This window comes from Lissotriton helveticus, chromosome 6, assembly GCF_964261635.1.
Source record: "Lissotriton helveticus chromosome 6, aLisHel1.1, whole genome shotgun sequence".
NCBI lineage: Eukaryota > Metazoa > Chordata > Amphibia > Caudata > Salamandridae > Lissotriton > Lissotriton helveticus.
The window spans coordinates 1,840,687,974-1,840,705,530 of NC_136067.1; the positions used below are offsets into that span (position 1 = coordinate 1,840,687,974).

At 45.1% G+C, this 17,557-nt stretch overlaps 1 protein-coding gene across 1 annotated transcript in view; it reads left to right on the forward strand.

The window, feature by feature from the left end:
- The first annotated feature begins 11,738 nt into the window (after window positions 1-11,738).
- Window positions 11,739-17,557, forward strand: part of FLVCR1 (FLVCR choline and heme transporter 1) — a 168,412-nt gene continuing 162,593 nt past the window's right edge. Inside the window, exons 1-2 of the mRNA XM_078649757.1 lie at window positions 11,739-11,919; window positions 11,978-12,763. Of these exons, the coding sequence (XP_078505883.1) occupies window positions 12,095-12,763 (669 nt within the window). The 5' untranslated portion in view covers window positions 11,739-11,919; window positions 11,978-12,094. The remainder of the gene's footprint in view (window positions 11,920-11,977; window positions 12,764-17,557) is intronic.

A 17,557-nucleotide genomic window follows, 5' to 3' on the forward strand; every position in this document is an offset into this window, starting at 1 on the left:
AGAGATCCAACCGGGGTAGCAGAGGAACAAAATAGACTGGAGTAATTCCCTGTGGGCGGTATGTTGAACAGGAGGTTATAAGTAAAACAAGCATTTGCAATGCAATAGGTCTCACAAACTTCAGAGTAAGAACTATTGGTGTTGTAAATGACTGTTCCGCTCCTGGTCGCGTGTATGCGCGGCGGAGAGCAATACAGGAATAAAGGAGCTTGAGCAGGGCAATTCTAGTAGATGCGTGCGGTTCTCCAATCCTGCCCGTCCTATCATTTACCTGAGCTGTGCGCTCTGCTTCATTTCCTCGACGGGCTGCTCTCCTGGCATCTTCATTCCTCATCTGGCTCTACAGGAACTTGCCACTCTCTTCTCTGGACTGGTGTTACCAGAGTTTCACGTCTAGCTCCATTTAATTCCTGGCTTCATTGTGTTGTCCGGGGGGAGTAGGGACCGTCTTGTTGCCCTAGTGAGGATTACGGCATTTTCCTAGCTGGAATCCATTTTCTGCATCATAGCTCCTAGTCTTCTCTGCCACAGGGTCTTTCATGAGGATTCCTAAACAATAAAATGAAACAACTCACAAAGAATCCAGCACTTAAGGCAGCAACATTTATGTTGATTCAAAATAAGAATATGTGCTAAACTTATCTGAATCAATGTCTTCCCGGTGTATGGAGATCTTGTTTCCTTGCTAATCATTACTTGATGGCTGTAAGAACAATATAAAAGAATTAGTCTCCTGAATATTAATGGGCTGATTATTTCATTATATCTTAGCCCTTCACATTTTTGTGTATATTTCTTTTTTTCCTTGACCTTATCCATTAGCAGGAAATATGTTTTTTGGTTTTTTTCCTGATTTTTAAATGGTTATAAAGAAGTTGGGCTTTAATTGGATTCCATGTAACTGAACAGCTTAGGTTAGTTTTACCATATACCTTCATGATTACACTGTCCTGTTGTACTAAGAATAATACCCCTAATGGTGTACGTTTCTTCATAGATGATACAACTGATTTTGGTTCTCTGATATCATATATATATAACTGGAAGAGGGATTTAATGCAGCTATTAATACCTAGTAGAATTATGTTAATTGTTTGCAAGCAATATTATCAGAATACACACACATGGTAATACAATTCACTTTAGCTTTACTACAGGATTTACATAAAGACCACACAACAAGAGCATCCATACCTGAAGAGTGTCAGTGATGTGTCTCCCTTTCTCTTTCCTTGCTTTGTTTCCCCTCTTCCCCCATTTCCACTGTGTTTTCTTTGACACTATTCTGAGAAGTTGGGACTTTACTTTGGATCTTGCTTCCCGCCCCTTTGGAAACAACAGGTGAGAATTACAGAACGCAAAGTCCACGTTTATTTTCCACCTGGGTGAAATGAAATAATGCCAGATCACATTAACTGATGTGGCTCATATGATAGGGAATCTGCATAAAGAAACTCAAGCTCTTACTCCTGGGGTAGATGCCTTACAACAAGATTCCCTTCCTGTTGCCTCTGCTCTTGCTAATACCAGGGCTTCTAGTAATGTGTTCTCTTCTGGTTTCTCTTCTACAAGTGGGGGTCATCCAGTTTTACATGTAACCACTCTTTCCAATAAACCCTTAGCTCCTCCTGAGAGGTATTTGGGAGACCCTGCCAATTTTGCTACTTTTATAAATCAGTGTCAATTGCATTTCATGTGTAAGGCATCCTGCTTCCCTAATGAACAAGCTAAAGTAGCGTTTGTATTGTCCTATCTTGGGGGAACCGCAGCCACTTGGGCCATCCCTTTAGTGGAGCAAAATGACCCCCTATTGTACCATTATGCAGAGTTTAAAAACAAATTACGTAGATTGTTCGACAGGCATTCATTTATGCAATCCGTAGACAACTAACACTTACATTTAAAACAAGGTTCTAAAGACTTGATGACTTACATCTCCAACTTCAATAGGTTAGTGGCTGAGGTAGGGTGGCCAGAGGCCAAATGGAGTGTTCTTTTTTATAAAGGGCTCAAAGATTAACTAAAAGATATATTGGTGCAAGTAGTGGATCCCCCAAATGTTTATAATGATCTGACTGATCTCGTAGTAGATCATCGTTACAGGAGAGGAGATGAGAGAAAGGATGTCTTGAACTCAGAAGGCAGAGTCTGAAAAGGCTACAGAAGAACTTGAGCCTATGCAAATAGGTAGCGCTATAGGCCCTCTCAGTGATGGAGGAAGACAGCGTTGCAGGGATCAGAAGTTGTGCCTCTATTGCGGAAAGCAAGGACACTTTTTTATGAGATTGCCCAGTAAAACCTAAAAGGCATAATGAACTGGGAATCTGAAGAGCCAGAAGACTACAGAGACAAGTACTTCGAGTAGATCAGGATTAATTGTCTCCCAACTCCTGACTCAGAATCATGCCTTGTCCTCTCTCCATCGTTTCCTGGTAAAAACACGATTGTTAAGGGGAAATCAGTCCATAGACGTACAGATTATGATTGACTCTGGTGCAACAGAAAATTATATTGACATGCAATGGGTCAAACACATGGAACTCCCTGTGGCACCCAAAACTGTGATAGATGAAATAAAAATCATTGATGGGAGCAACATAAAATCTGGTCCCATTACCCCTGCTACAGCTGAACTGCAACTCATTATACTTGATCAACATAGAGAAACAATTTAGTTTGACCTCGTTTATTCACCCCAATTCGAGGCAATTTTAGGTATTTGTTGCTTAACGCAACATAATCCGAACATTGATTGGAGAAACCGCTCTTTGTCTTTTTCTTACGAGTTTTGCAGACTCCATTGCATTCAATAACTGGTACCATGGAAAGAGATAGCTGTCCTTGTAGATTCCAATGTACCTGAGTTGCCTACCTGTTATCAGGATTTGGTTGAGGTGTTAGATACGGAAAAGGCTTTCATATTACCACCACACCATCCTTACGGCTGTCTCATTGATCTGGTTACTGGAGAACAAATTCCATGTTGTCGAATTTATGCCTTCTCAGAAAAAGAAAATATCTGAGAGAATATCTAGATGAGATGCTTAGGATAAGACTTCTCCATCCTTCATGTTCCCTGGCTTCCTCTTCCCTCTTCTTTATTCCAAAACGTGAAGGAAGTCTCAGACGCTGCATTGACTACAGCTCCCTAAATGACATTACCTTAAAGAACAGGTATCCTCTGTCACTTATCCAATTGTTACTTGATCAGGTTAAAAAGGTCAAGATTTTCACCAAATTGGATTTAAGGGGAGCTTATCATTTAGTGAGAGTACAAGAGGCCGATGAATGGAATACTGCATTTCACACACAGTTTGGGCTATATGAATATCTGGTGATGTTGTTCTGCCTTTGTAATACCCCTGCCACCTTTTACTTTTTTATAAACAAAGCCTTGAAGGATATGTTGGACATATGTGCTTAAGCCTATATAAATGACATCCTGGTATATTCAAGGGCCCATTGATTAAAATAGTCTTTTTCATCCCAGGAACCCTTAGAACAGCTTTTTTAACATTCACTCACTCCTTCTCACTGCACTCTCATGGCACAATACCAGCTCCGCTGTATCCAGGCGTTGTAGCACAGCCAAGGTGCGCTCGGTGCCTTTGGTGGGGCCGGATGATGAAGCATGTCGCCAACTAGGTTGGTGAGTGAGGGCTTTACTATAAACATAATGTGTTTTCTTTCCAAAACAAACATACGCTAGGAGCACCCACTACGGAGCTAATTCTCTTTGATAAAACATCCTGGTATATTTGTAGAAAAGTCAGCCCATAACGCCCCGGATGCCCAGGCTGCTGGCGCAGGGCGACTCTTCGTTTCCATCTTGAATAATTACCAAATAAAGAGACGGGCACTGGAAGCAGGAAGACAAGGAAACAAGGTTTATTTCTAATGAGGAGAGCCTGTCATTTGGGATACTCGCATAGTGTCTTCGGGAGGTGCTCTAGCAAGGTTCTCTGAGGCTTCGTCTTTTATACACAGGTTTATGACACACACACATCCTTCATTACAATCAAGACATTGTAAAGTACGAAGATATTCCAACACGTGGCTACAGTAGGGGCCCTTATTCTCCATGCAATAGGAGGGGCTGTCACGCAGCTGAGTGTTCTGCTGATTCCATTGGAATGTGTGTGCCTGGTCGAATCTCAGGGGGTGGGGTGGTCATGATCAATAGTGGCTTCTTCCAAGAGAGACGAGTGCATACAGTAGTGGGCAATAAACTGTATCCTCAGGCTAAGGGATGACCAGTGGTCCGTGCAAACATTCAGGCTCAGAGGTCGGGGTCATCAAAGGAGGGGTATTCATGGAAGGAAAAGGAGGTGTTGGTCAGGCGCGGGGTGCGATTCTAAGAGACAGAGTCATGCGGGAAGGGAGGGCTCATGACTTGTACATGTGAGAGCGGGGGCGGTCAGGGTGCATGGGGGAAGCTTGCAGGGTCAGGGAAGGGGCGCTGGTGATCGACCGCAAACTGAGAGACCATGGTACCTAAAATGGCTGTTATGTACGCGTGGGCATGGGTCTATGCTAGCGGGATAACACGGTTAGTGTTTTAGCGATATCCGTTCTGCTTACAACAAGGGGTACAGTGAACACAAATGAACGCGCGTATGTGTATATACATTGCCAATTTCAACATATTCATCTACTACCACATAACACATAGGTCATGTAAGGGCTGAGTTGGAACGTTAAGAGAAAATCACTTATATATAAATTTAAATAAGTACGAGTTCCACACATCAAAAGTGACATTTTTCGGTTTTGTGCTATGTTCTGAAGGCGTAACAATGGACCCACAAAAGATAATGAATATAATGCCTTGGCCTTCCCCTTCTACTGTACAAGGAGTACAGCGTTTCCTTGGCTTTGCCAACTTTTATAGGCGTTTCATTGATAACTTTACAGCCTTGGCAACCCCCATTACCAAGTTGTTGAAAAAAGGGGTTTCCTTCAGGGCCGGACTGGGAACAGAAACTGGCCCTGGCAAACTGCTCAGCCGCCCCCCTCTGGGGTGAAGAGGAGGGCAACTGAGCAGTTTGTGAGGGCTGATTTTGGCCCATTTTGTTACAAGGGCCGATATTGCCGACCCCTGGTAACAAAAATGGCCCCCCAGGGGCCCAAAACCGGCCCCCACCCTAGCGGCCCACTGGGTAAACGCCCGGTGCCCGCTACGGCCAGTCCGGCCCTAGTTTCCTTCTGCTGGTCTTCTGCAGCTGAAGAAGCCTTTACTAAACTAAAAAATGCATTTGTTACTGCCCCTGTTCTGAAACTTCTGGATTCATCTCAACCATTTATAGTTGAAGCTGATACATCTCAAGTTGCACTGGGGGAATTAAGTCAAAGAGATAAGGACACTGGCCTGTTACATCCTATAGCCTCTTGTTCTCATAAATTGAATCCTGCTGAACAAAACTATTCCATGGGAGATAGGGAACTTCTAGCCATAAAACACGCTTTTGAAGAGTGGCAACAATATTTGTAGGGTGCCCTGCATACAGTTACTGTTCTTACTGACCATAGAAACTTGTAATTTTTAAAGGGAGCCAGACCCCTATTTTTTCTTCAATTGCGCTGAACACATTATTTTAGTAATTTCAATTTTGTAATACAATTTCAGACAGGGAAGAAACATGGCAAAGCAGATGCTTTATCACACTTTGGCTATGAAGAGGTGGAAACTACCATTGATCATCCCCTAATCAGGTCACCAGAATACATTTGGGGGGGCATGTGTTTAGAAGAGACATTTTTGAGTGACCTGTTACAAGCATAACACTGTAAAGAAGTTGAACTGGAACAGAAACACACTGGGGTAAGAGTTCAAGACCTTCTTTATATCCAAGGGGGTTTGGTGGTTTCTACTAAGCCCTTACAACAACAAGCTCTTGAAATGTGCCACTCTCACATGTTATCTGGGCATCCAGGTTACAAGAAAAACATTTTCTCCAACTTCTCTGGAGATCCTTTTGGGGGCCCACTATGGTTCAAGATACCAACCAGTACGTTAAACAATGCCATGTCTGTGCTCAGAGTAAAAGTTCTCACTGAGTCCCTGCTGGGTTATATACTCCTATGCCAACGCCCCCTAATCCCTGGCATTCCATCACCATGGATTTCATTGGAGAATTACCACAAACCATTTGAGGGTTCACCATCATTTTGGTAATTGTGGGCATGTTGACACAGAGGTCACACTTCGTTCCTTTGAAAAACGTGGCTACTGCTAAAGAGCTAGTTACCTTATTTCTACAGCACATAGTATGTTTACTTGGCCTTCCATCTGTTATTGTATCAGATCGAGATCCCCAATTTGTATCTAAATTTTGAAATGGATTGGGGTCCTTGTTACACATTGATGTATGTCTTTGAGCTGCACATCATCATCAGAGGACAGTCAGACAGAAAGAGTGAACCAATTCCTAGTTCAATACCTAAGGTGTTAATTGGTCATCTCCACTGCTGATTGGGATACATTTTTATGGGCAGCTGAGTTCGCTTTCAATAATGGGAAGCATTCTGCTATTGGTTTATCTCCTTTTTTTGTTGTAATTATGGGTTTAATCCTCATTATCTGCTTCTGCCCCCTCCTGTTTTCACACCTACTCCGGCTACCTTAGAATTTGTAAACTATATTCAAGAAACAAAAAAGACTTCCCAAATGAACCTAAACAAAGCTAAGAGCATGTACAAGGATAGTGCAGATCTCCATCACCACATGGCCATCCTCTGACTATGCATTTGGAGACAAAGTGTGGTTGTCCACACATAACATTGCAGTGACGGGAACACAAAAGTTCAAAACTCGCTTCATTGGTCCTTATTCCACTGTAAATGTAATCAATGCTGTAGCCATGAAATTGGGCCTCCCTTCCACTCTCAAGGTCCACCCGGTTTTTCCTATTTCGTTATTAAAACCTTGGGTACTAGGAACAAGTTTACCTGTTCAACCCACCCATCCCTCGTTTTAGTTGACGATGAATCTGAATATGAGGTGAAGGCTATTGTGTATTCCTGTGGAGTGAGATGTTGATTACAATATCTGGTTCATTGGAAAGGGTATGGACCGGAGGATCGGACATAGGAACCTGCTGGTCACATCCATGCCCCTCGACTGTTGCATTTGTTCCACATACGCTATCATTATAAACCCAAATCAGGGAGGGGGGTTAACGGGGGGTTGTACTGTTGGGACTGCTCCGCCCTTTGTCGCGTGTGTGCACGGGGCAGAGTAATGCGGAATAAAGGAGAAGGAGCTCAAGCAGGGCGGAGGAGCACCTCACGTTCTAGTAGACGTGTGTGGTTCTCCCCTCCTTTTATTTACCTGATCTGCTTCCAGGTTGCTGTGTGCTCGGCTTCATTTTATCAACGGGCTCCTCTTCTGGCATCTTCGTTTCCCGTCCGGCTCTACAGGAACGTGCCTCTCTCTTCTCCGAACAAGATTACCAGTGGTTCACATCGGGCTCTATTCCTGGCTTCATTGTGTGCGTCTGGGGTCCGCAGGGACCATCTTGTTGCCCTAGTGAGGATTCCGGCGTTTTTCTTGCTGGAATCCATTTTCTGCATCATAGCACCTCGTCTTCTCCGCCATAGGGGCCTTCATGAGGATTCCTAAACAAACTGATCTTTCCCAGTATTTACACAAAGCAAATTGCATTTATATAGAACTTGCTTCTCCTGAGGAGGTGTTGAAATAATTTAAGTACCACTATTTTTTGTGGGCAAGCCCTACTCATTCTAATGCTGGGTGTCAGAGCGCTTTACATCAACATATGCATATTACAAGTACAATAAATTATATAAGTTTGTAAATGAATGTACAGGATGTGTTACATAAAACTGGGGGATTGCAAGGTATAGAAGTCACATATCATGTTCCATAGCTCATTGTGCTATTGTCCTCACAATGCGCACAAACGTACACATGATAGACCTGCTAATGCCTCCAGTCCCGGCTGCTCCGGGAGGGATTACAACCCCTAGATGTTCTTAAGATTAAATGGGAAAAAAGCATAGGTCGGCAGATACCAGATACCACTTGGGAGCAAATCCTTAAACGGGCGTGGAAGGGCACTAGAAACGCTTGTCTCCAACTGATTCAATACTTTGCGCTTCATAGGGCCTATTTAACGGCGGGGAAGATCCGGAAGTACTTCCATGTCCAGAACGCGGCGTGCCCGAGATGTCTGGTGGAAGGTGTTGAGATAGAACACATGCTATGGTTCTGTTCACACGTGGAAAGCTACTGGGAGGCAGTAGGGGACCTTTTGAACGCGGTCACAGACAGGCAATTGGATTATGACATGGCCACAAGCTTACTACACTGGTCCCCTCATACGGCCAAGACAAAGGTCACTAGTAAATTTATTGATTTAGGGTTATTGCTGGCTAAACGTGAAATTACGTGGCATTGGAAGGCGACGGAGCGACCGTCGTTTGGGCGGTGGAGGAGGGAGTTCTGTAAGTGGGCAGGCTGCGAAAGTGTAGTGCGACTCCGGCAGGCCACCCGCTCAGGCAATGAGAAAGCGTTGGAGATAGCTCGATCATGGGATGCCCTGGTCCAAGCTTTGAAGGACCAAAACATGCCAGATGAGGAGGAGTGAGTTACACATCCAGGTGATTACTACAAATAGCGCGTAGTTTTGCTGACCCATCGGTAACGACATTTGGGATATAGTAAGTGATTCTGACAGCGCCAACACCACCATTTCCGTTAGGGGGGAGGGATTAAGAGGGAAGGGAGCTGAATAGGGGAGAAAGGAAGTCACTACCATCGGGCCTGGCTGTGTTGGCAAGTATACTTATAGGTGAGGAGATCGCTGTGTTCATTGCGCTGAGTATTATGGGGATGACGGATGGGACGCAGGGCACGGGTACAGGGGACGCACAGAATAGCAATGTGAATTGTTAAGTATTAGCTCCAGAGGGTAGTTAAAGTCTATATGTTAGGATAAGGGGAGTAAAAGAAACGCAGATGCTAAAATCCTTTGTTGGCCGGACATGATTATGTTTCAATGACGCAAACACGCATGTTACATCTCTGGTTATTGCCGCTTGACCTCCGGGTTGTGGACTAAATGGCTGAGTAATGCGAATTTTATTGTCGCATCGATTTCAACTGATGCTTTTGTAGCTGCTATCCGGCATGTGTAAATGTAAGATTATCTGCAATAAAAATATATTAAAAAAAAAAAAAAAAGGATAGACCTGCTAAACATATATGTGAGGGCTTTAGGTCTGATGTCACTTCTTGTGATGCCACTTCTAGTAAAGGTGTGACACTTTCTATGGGATGTATGACGTTACAACGCATACTTTTACAACGCATACCGTTACAACGAATTTTTTACAACGCACACACTTTTACAACGCATACCATTAGAACGCATGTTTTTACAACGCAAGTACCTTTACAACGCATACCATTACAACGTAAGTATATAATATTTTTTTTATTTTAAATTATTTGTAATTAATATAATTTTATTTAATTTAATTAATGTAATTTTTTTTTTACCCTGTACCCCTGTACCCCAAAAACCCCAAAATAACCCAGAACCCTAAAAATACCCCTGTACCCCAAAAACCCAAAACTGTCCCTGAACCCTAAAAATACCCCTGTACCCCAAAAACCCAAAACTGACCCTGAACCCTAAAAATACCCCTTTACCCAAAAACTGAAAACTGACCCTGAACCCTAAAATTACCCCTTTACCCAAAAACTGAAAACTGACCCTGAACCCTAAAAATACCCCTTTACCCAAAAACTGAAAACTGACCCTGAACCTTAAAACTACCCCTTTACCCAAAAACTGAAAACTGACCCTGAACCCTAAAAATACCCCTTTACCCAAAAACTGAAAACTGACCCTGAACCCTAAAAATACCCCTTTACCCAAAAACTAAAAACTGACCCTGAACCCTAAAAATACCCCTTTACCCAAAAACTGACCCTGAACCCTAAAAATACCCCTTTACCCAAAAACTGAAAACTGACCCTGAACCCTAAAAATACCCCTTTACCCAAAAACTAAAAACTGACCCTGAACCCTAAAAATACCCCTTAAAAAAACCCAAACATATAAAATATTAAATATAATTATATACTTACCAATACTTACGTTGTAATGGTATGCGTTGTAAAAGTACTTGCGTTGTAAAAAAAACATGCATTGTAATGGTATGCGTTGTAAAAGTTTTTGCGTTGTAAAAGTTTCGTTGTAATGGTAGTGCGTTGTAAAAGTTGCGTTGTAAAGGTTGTTTCCCCTTTCTATGATGTCAATTCCAGTGATGTGCTGTGCCGTAATGCCATTCACAGTGATGTCACTTGCATACTGCCAAACTAGGTCAGTCCCCCCACTTCTTTTTTTCGGACTTGTGCGCTGCCTGAAAGTGAAAGACAACGAAAAGTTACTGAATACCTTGTTTTTTTAGCCCCGCCTTTTACCCCTGACCAAATTGTGCACAGCATCTCAGGTCTCTTACTATTTGTAATGCACTTCGACCGCTGACATGCGGATCTAGAGCCCACGACATGACAGCCATGTTCTCACTCTCTGGGTGCATGCAGTTCATCATCTGGGGCAGGAATAACGACACTGCATTCCAACCAGAGTAAAGACTGCCAACAGAGAATTTCAAGAATGACATAGTAAGCTATGTTATAGAAACATGACACAAAACGTATCATAAAATGGGTAAAAAAAAAAGCAAATGCATGTATTTGTTAATCAATGCACATGAAAAAACGTAAAACAAGAAGGAACGACAGTATCCCCACAATAGCTTGCAGCAGCTTCTATAACAAAAATTATATTCTCCATGACTATGGAAGTGCCTTACCAGTGTGTTCTTGTGGTTTGAGAGTCTGCCATTTATTGCAGTATTATCCTTCTACCTGTGTTTGGTACTCTTTTGTAACATGCACACGTCACTTTTCTCTTGTAACACACTGTTTGCTAGCTCTTACATTTTGTTTGCTTTAGATACTTGCACAAGTGCCATCATTCCCTACGTAACATTTGTTCTTGTGCTTGAGTGTCTGCCATTTATTGTAGTATTGTACCTCTACTTGTACTTTGTACTCTTTTGTAACTTGCACACATGTCACTTTTTCCTCCTGTAATGTACCTTTGCTACCTCTTGTATTTTGCTTGCTCACAATTGTCACTTTTGCCTCATTTAACTTAACGTTTGCTTTTGCAATTTGTTCACTGGTAATTTTCTCCTCATGTATCAGTACTGTTCCTTATGTGAAGCGCGCTCTGACACCTTCGGGTAAAGTCCGCGCTATATAAAAAGGTATAAAATAAAAATAAAAAATAAATAAAAAACCTCGGCCATCTCTACTCCAAACCCATCTTTGAGAAACGAGACACATGGCGAGTCATTTCAAGAAGTGAGTCACACAAGTCTCTTGACAAAAACGTCTCCAAACAGGGCAGGGCAAACCCCACCTTTTGAGTCACGCCACTTTAAACCAATGAACGCATTGCTTCGACACTGGGCGGGATCACCAAACTGGCACGGGTAGGCGGTGCTAAAATAGATCTCCTCGTGTCATGGATAAGGGGAGGGGGGGCTTCTTACCTCCCCGAGTCATTCTTTTCTCATGTGACTCCGCCCATGCGCGTAGGGAAAGTGCTAACCGTCTATTGGTTGATTGCATCCCTCAGTAGACTCTGCAAGGATAATATCTCCCGGCTCTGATTGGCCAGGGCGTGGATGTTCTTGACAGTCCGGCTTACATGCCTTCTGTGCCGGTAGAGAGGGAGCGTGGCGGATCCTCAGACCAGGAAGACAGTGCATCGTTTTTTTTGCACCTTTCTTGCCTGTATCCCCGTGTGTGTGTGCGCACATTTGCAGAGCTTGAGTTTCCTCACACCTCTGCCTCGAGCTATCCCTGGGCATCCGGTGGCACTGCCAGTGCCTAGCCCCCACCCATGCCATAGGTGTGCGCAGCAGATATTAGCAGCATCCGGTGGCACTGCCAGTGCATAGCCCACTGCTAGTGCATAGCGTGCATAGCTGCCACCCATGCCATAGGTGTGCGTAGCAGCATTAGCAGCATCCTGTGCGCAGGCGGACCATGGTAGACCCCGAGCTGGTGAACCACCATCCACACCCCCCTCCCGGAGAGCCCACCCCAGAGCTGCACCATGAGCATGCCAAGGAAAATGGACGCACGCAGCCGCTCTCAGCGTGCAACGGGGCCGTGCTGCTGCTGGAGCCGCCGGATGCATCAGCCGCCGCCGCTGCAGCCGAGGAGACCCAGGCCATGCTGCCCTGCGACCCCGAGGGGCCGAGGAAGCCCCTGGAGACCCGGCTGTACCTGCGCAGGTTTGCCATCCTGGCCGTCTTCAGCCTCTACTCCATGGTCAACGCCTTCCAGTGGATCCAGTACAGCATCATCACCAACATCTTCACGCACTTCTACCAGGTGACCAGCGACAAGATCGACTGGCTCTCCATGGTCTACATGCTGGCCTACGTGCCCCTCATCTTCCCAGCCACCTGGCTGCTGGACAAGCGGGGGCTGAGGGTGACCGCCCTCCTGGGCGCTGGCCTCAACTGCCTGGGAGCCTGGGTCAAGTGTGCCAGCGTCAGGCAGGACCTCTTTGCAGTCACCATGTTTGCCCAGGTCATCTGCTCCATCGCCCAGGTCTTCATCCTGGGGCTGCCCTCCAGGGTCGCCTCCGTGTGGTTCGGGCCCAAGGAAGTGTCCCGGGCCTGTGCCGCTGCTGTGCTGGGGAATCAGGTAACTTCTCCCGTGCTTTTAGATTATGCCATCATTTCACTATTTGATCATTATTTTTAGTGAGGATGTAATGATTGCTGGTCAGTATTTGCTTGTGGTGGCCTGCAGGCCCGGTTCTAGCGGGTGGGCCGGGTGGGCCAGGCCCACCCAAACATGAGCATGGCCCACCCAAACATGAGCCTTGGCCCTCAGCAGTGAGGGCTGGAAGGCAGGCGCGCAACGCGCAGGTCGTGTGTGTCAGCCGGGCCGAGACAGCTTTCCCGGGCGCGCACACACAAACAGATTTAGAGATTATCGCAGCCCCACACCCGATTACTTCACAGGTCTTTACAGACCATTAACATGCTAACGAGGCTTTGTTTACTTTTTTCACCCCTTCATCTCGGCACAGCGAAAGGTGACAAATCCTTTCTTTGACACTGGTAACCTTTGGTAACCTTTGCCTATTGTCCTGCTGCGTTGATATTTCTTTTTCTATGCAGCTCAGGCGAAAAGAAGTTTATTTATTCTTAGTCACCTTTCCTAACCCCTGCAGTGGCTTATCACATCAGACTGTGACACAAAGTTTGACTAATGGAGCAGGTAAGAGAATGTGTTACTACATTTTTTTCTTTTTAAAATCTGCACAGGCCCAGCAGGACACATACTTCGTGTGAGCTTCATTTAAACAGTTTTTACCTTTATCATGGCCGAGGCAGGACAGCAATAAGACAATACAAAATGCCCAGATAACGCTGGTGATTAATGATCCTTCTGGAGAGCAATAATTTGTTTGTTAGTAGTTTTTAAATGCAGATGAACTGTATTGTATCTGGATAGCTCAGTGGGTTATTGCCTTTGTCGCAGAGATCCTTGTGTTACTTGGAGTTCAGAAGTTACAATCGTATCATAGGACAGTGACCTATGAACTGTCATCTAAGAGCTGTCTACAAACATGAATGGTATAGTTAGAACTTCGCTTTTTTTGTTTTGTGATATAGTTAGAACTTCCCCAGTCTTTCATTATTCTAAAGTTGCTAAAATGAGTATGTTTGGACAGATATACATTTTTATCAGTAAAGCTGACCCCCATGGAATAGTCTTTAAATCCTAAGGTTGTGTTTCCCCATACCAAACCCTTTTAAAATATACTGCCCACCAGTATGGATGACATGTGATTCATACACCTTGTAATCCTCATTAGCTTATGTGACATTCCCTATAGACTGATTTACATACTTTTATGATTCATTGTCTCTGTATAATGTGTGTGTGATGTAAAGTACTGACACACACTACACTGATATGAGTAGCGCTATACAACAAATGAAATGCATATGAGAGAGGGGCTACGTAAAAAGGAGGGGCACTGTTGGAGGGTGGCAGTGAGGGAATCCGAGGAGGAGGTAGTGGGAGGGGCTAAGGAGCGATGAGGGGCACTGGTGGAGGATGACAGTGAGAGAATCCGAGGAAAAGGTCATGGGGTGGAGGGGGAGCTAGGGAGAGATGAGGGGCACTGGTGTAGGGTGGTAGTGAGGGAGTTAGACGAGGAGGTCTTGAGTGGGAGGGGCTACAAAGAGATAAGGGGTACTGGTCTCCAAGGAGGAGGTCATGAGGGGGAGGGGCTATGGGGATATGAGGGGCACTTGTGGCGTGAGGTAGTGAGGAAATGTGAGGAGGAGGTCAATAGGGGGGTCATGGCGGGATGACAGGTACTGTTGGAAGGTGGTAGTAAAGATATTTACGGAGAAAGAGGTTATTGGTGTGGCACCAAAAAAGGCTTTCGCATCAGCGATAAAGCCGACCCTGTCATGGCCTTTCTGTTTTTGTTTATTTAATTAGCAGTCGGGTCATAAGGGCTACTGTGGAACATACTTAGTGCGTGCTAATTACATTTACTGCTATATTCAATGTTTTAAGTTTGAAGGTGATTTTTCTAATGTTTTTACCGGGCAAAATGAAAGTGGAGCCCGATGGTGCCTGATATGGGGCTGGGGCCCAAGGTCAGCTGTGAGATAAGGTGCACTGGAGAGGAGTAGTGGATATTCAAGCTTGTAAGGGAGTGTGTTGCAGAGTCTGGGGTCAGGTGGAGGTAGTAATGAAGAGGGATTCTCCCTGAAGGCTCGCACAGCGGGAGCCCGAGAAGTGTCATTTGCCTGATACCCCCACCTCAGAAACCTCCTCTTCCCATCAAAGGAACATTACAAGTAAAAATCACTTATTGAGAGTAATAACATTTAGAAAGAGATTTGGAAAAGAGTGCGTTTTACTGGGCCTTGCAAGAGTAAGAAGAGATAAATGAGGGCCCTGAAGCAGGCCTGCCCAGAAATATATGCGACAAATTGAGTCCCAGTGGCCCACCCAAATGTACCCTTGGCCCACCCAAATAAAAATTCCTGGAGCCGGGCCTGGTGGCCTGGGTTTTTTGGTTTCATTGTTTTTAGGAGCAACACATCTCATTTTATTTTTTTAAGTAAGATTGAGTGCATGTAATGTGGTCAAATTTGATTTTCGTATAATAGTCTCTCTCCTAAAAGTGGCATAGGCAAACCTGGAATGGAAAGACACCCATAGAAATTCCCAGAGATTTAAGATTTATTGCCACAATAATTTCTGTGTATCACTTTTTTCTGTCGTAGTCATGGCCACTGGAATTATGCTGCAGGGGTGAGACAAATTATATGGCTGGGTTGAGTAAATTATGGGGCAAGAAATGGAAAATGATGTGGCATAATGCAATACATTTTGTGGTTTTCAAACTTGTTAACATTGTCTGGGCATTGGTTGCACCTCATTAGTACCAGTTTAACACCCACATATAGCAACAAGCAACACAAATGTAACTAGTCAACCTTTGCAAAGGGCCTTCCACTGCGCTGCAACGTGTTTTGCTGCATTTGTAGTGACTTTTGAACCGTTTGAGCTTGAAACAAATGTTGTTGCTAGAATCTACATATGGATTATGTGGCAAATGAGGCATAGCTATAATCATTTGAGAATCGCCACAGCCGCACAATCACATAAATCCAGTGGACCTGGTCCTGGTGAGTCTGTCATATTGGGAAGACTGAATGTTCAGAGCTAGTTGGGGCATGACTCGAGTTTAACCTCCACCCCAACCCCCTGCCCGACCCCCACCCCACACACACACACACAACACTTTGCGATAAAGTTCACTCCTCAGAGGCCATAACCATTGTTTTTATTTCTCTGTAAAGGTTTCTGCTGTTAGCAGTTCACGCTGGACCAAGTCTTTGAGATATGCTTACTAGACTATGGTTAGTAACATTCTGAAAAGTCACAGACAAGCTCAAATATATGGAAAACAGTGCTACTCACAGAAATTCTGAGTAGTTAGGAAGTGTTGGCGCAAGCATTTTCATCTATCGTGTCTTTGTTGTCTTATTCAAGATGTAAGTGGTGCCATTTTTAGGTTTCGTAACCTGGCGAGGGGCGAAGCCACTCCCAGATCGAAATCTGTTGTTTTTAATAGTGAGGTTAGGACAGCCTCTGTTTCCAATTGGCTAGCTCCATAAATGGAGGCTAGCCATTGGGAGGCAGAGGCTGTCAATCGCGCTTTCTCACGAAAACGCGATTCGGGGGCGTTTCTGGTGCTTTTTTTAAGCCCCGCCCCTTTGTCCCGGGCCGCGCTGCGATTGGCTGCCGGCCCGGGACACCCCCGTGACGTCATTCCCGGGCCGCGCTGTGATTGGCTGGCCGGCCCGGGACCTGACTTGTTATAAATGTTGTTGCCTTGCTCTACTGCAACCCCTTCCTTTTTTCTCCTGTACGATATTTCAGCAACTGATTCTGATATAAACCGTGCATTACTGTTGTTATGCATTGTCAATTGATGCCACTCATATGCAAACGCGCTATATCACTACCGACTATTAGACATGTGAAGTCGGTTTTCCTTTCATAAGAAAGCCAGCTCCTCACACTGCCTCCTTAAGTGCTCTGGTGTGGGGCGCTTGATTATTTCATTCCTGCCATGCTCCACGTCGGAGAAAGCCAGCACCTCACACTGCCTCCTTAAGTGCCTGGGTGTGGGGCGCTTGTTGATTATTTCATTCCTGCTGCGTGTGAGGGCGGACCAAGGGTGGAAGGCCGACAGCACAAAAGTTCGCCCATTTAAGGCTCGTCAAGCTCCACGTCGGAGAAAGCCAGCAAGAAAGCCAGCGGAGAAAGGCAAACACGGCCGCAGTCACTATGCACGCAGTTTTTGAAAACTTGGGGTACGTTTTCCGTTTTAAGAACAAGAAGCTGTAAGATTAAAAAAAAAAAAAAGTATTAATAGTTTTCTACCTAGCCATAACGACCGCGAAAATAATATGCCTCTTCCCACCCATTCAAAGTCAAATATCCTTAAGTGACACTCAACAAGACCCCGAAAGCGAAAGAGCGGCGGCTGCCTGCTGAGAGCAATTTGTTCAGATCTGCACTTCTCTCCCGACAGCAGCGAGACCCAGGCCGCCATGTGACTGGTGGCGGTGAAGCGCCCAGGGCACACAGGCAAGGTGGGCATGCCTCTCCCGCAGCACATGGCTTGGAGGGGAACGCTATGCGCCCTGGTGACACTGCTCCACCTTCGGGTTCCCTAAGCAGCAGCGGCCGAGACACGCACAGGTAAGATGCTGCTATCGTGCCTTTCAGTGGCGCAGCTCATCCCAGCACTGACACTTGAAAGGCATGTGTCACCTCCACTCCCCCCACCGTGGGAGACAGCCCAGACCAGCCCCTGACCCCTTTTGATAGTTGCCCGCACGGGGCGGCGCCCCCTTCGCCCCTGGGAAATTTGTCGAGCCCATATAC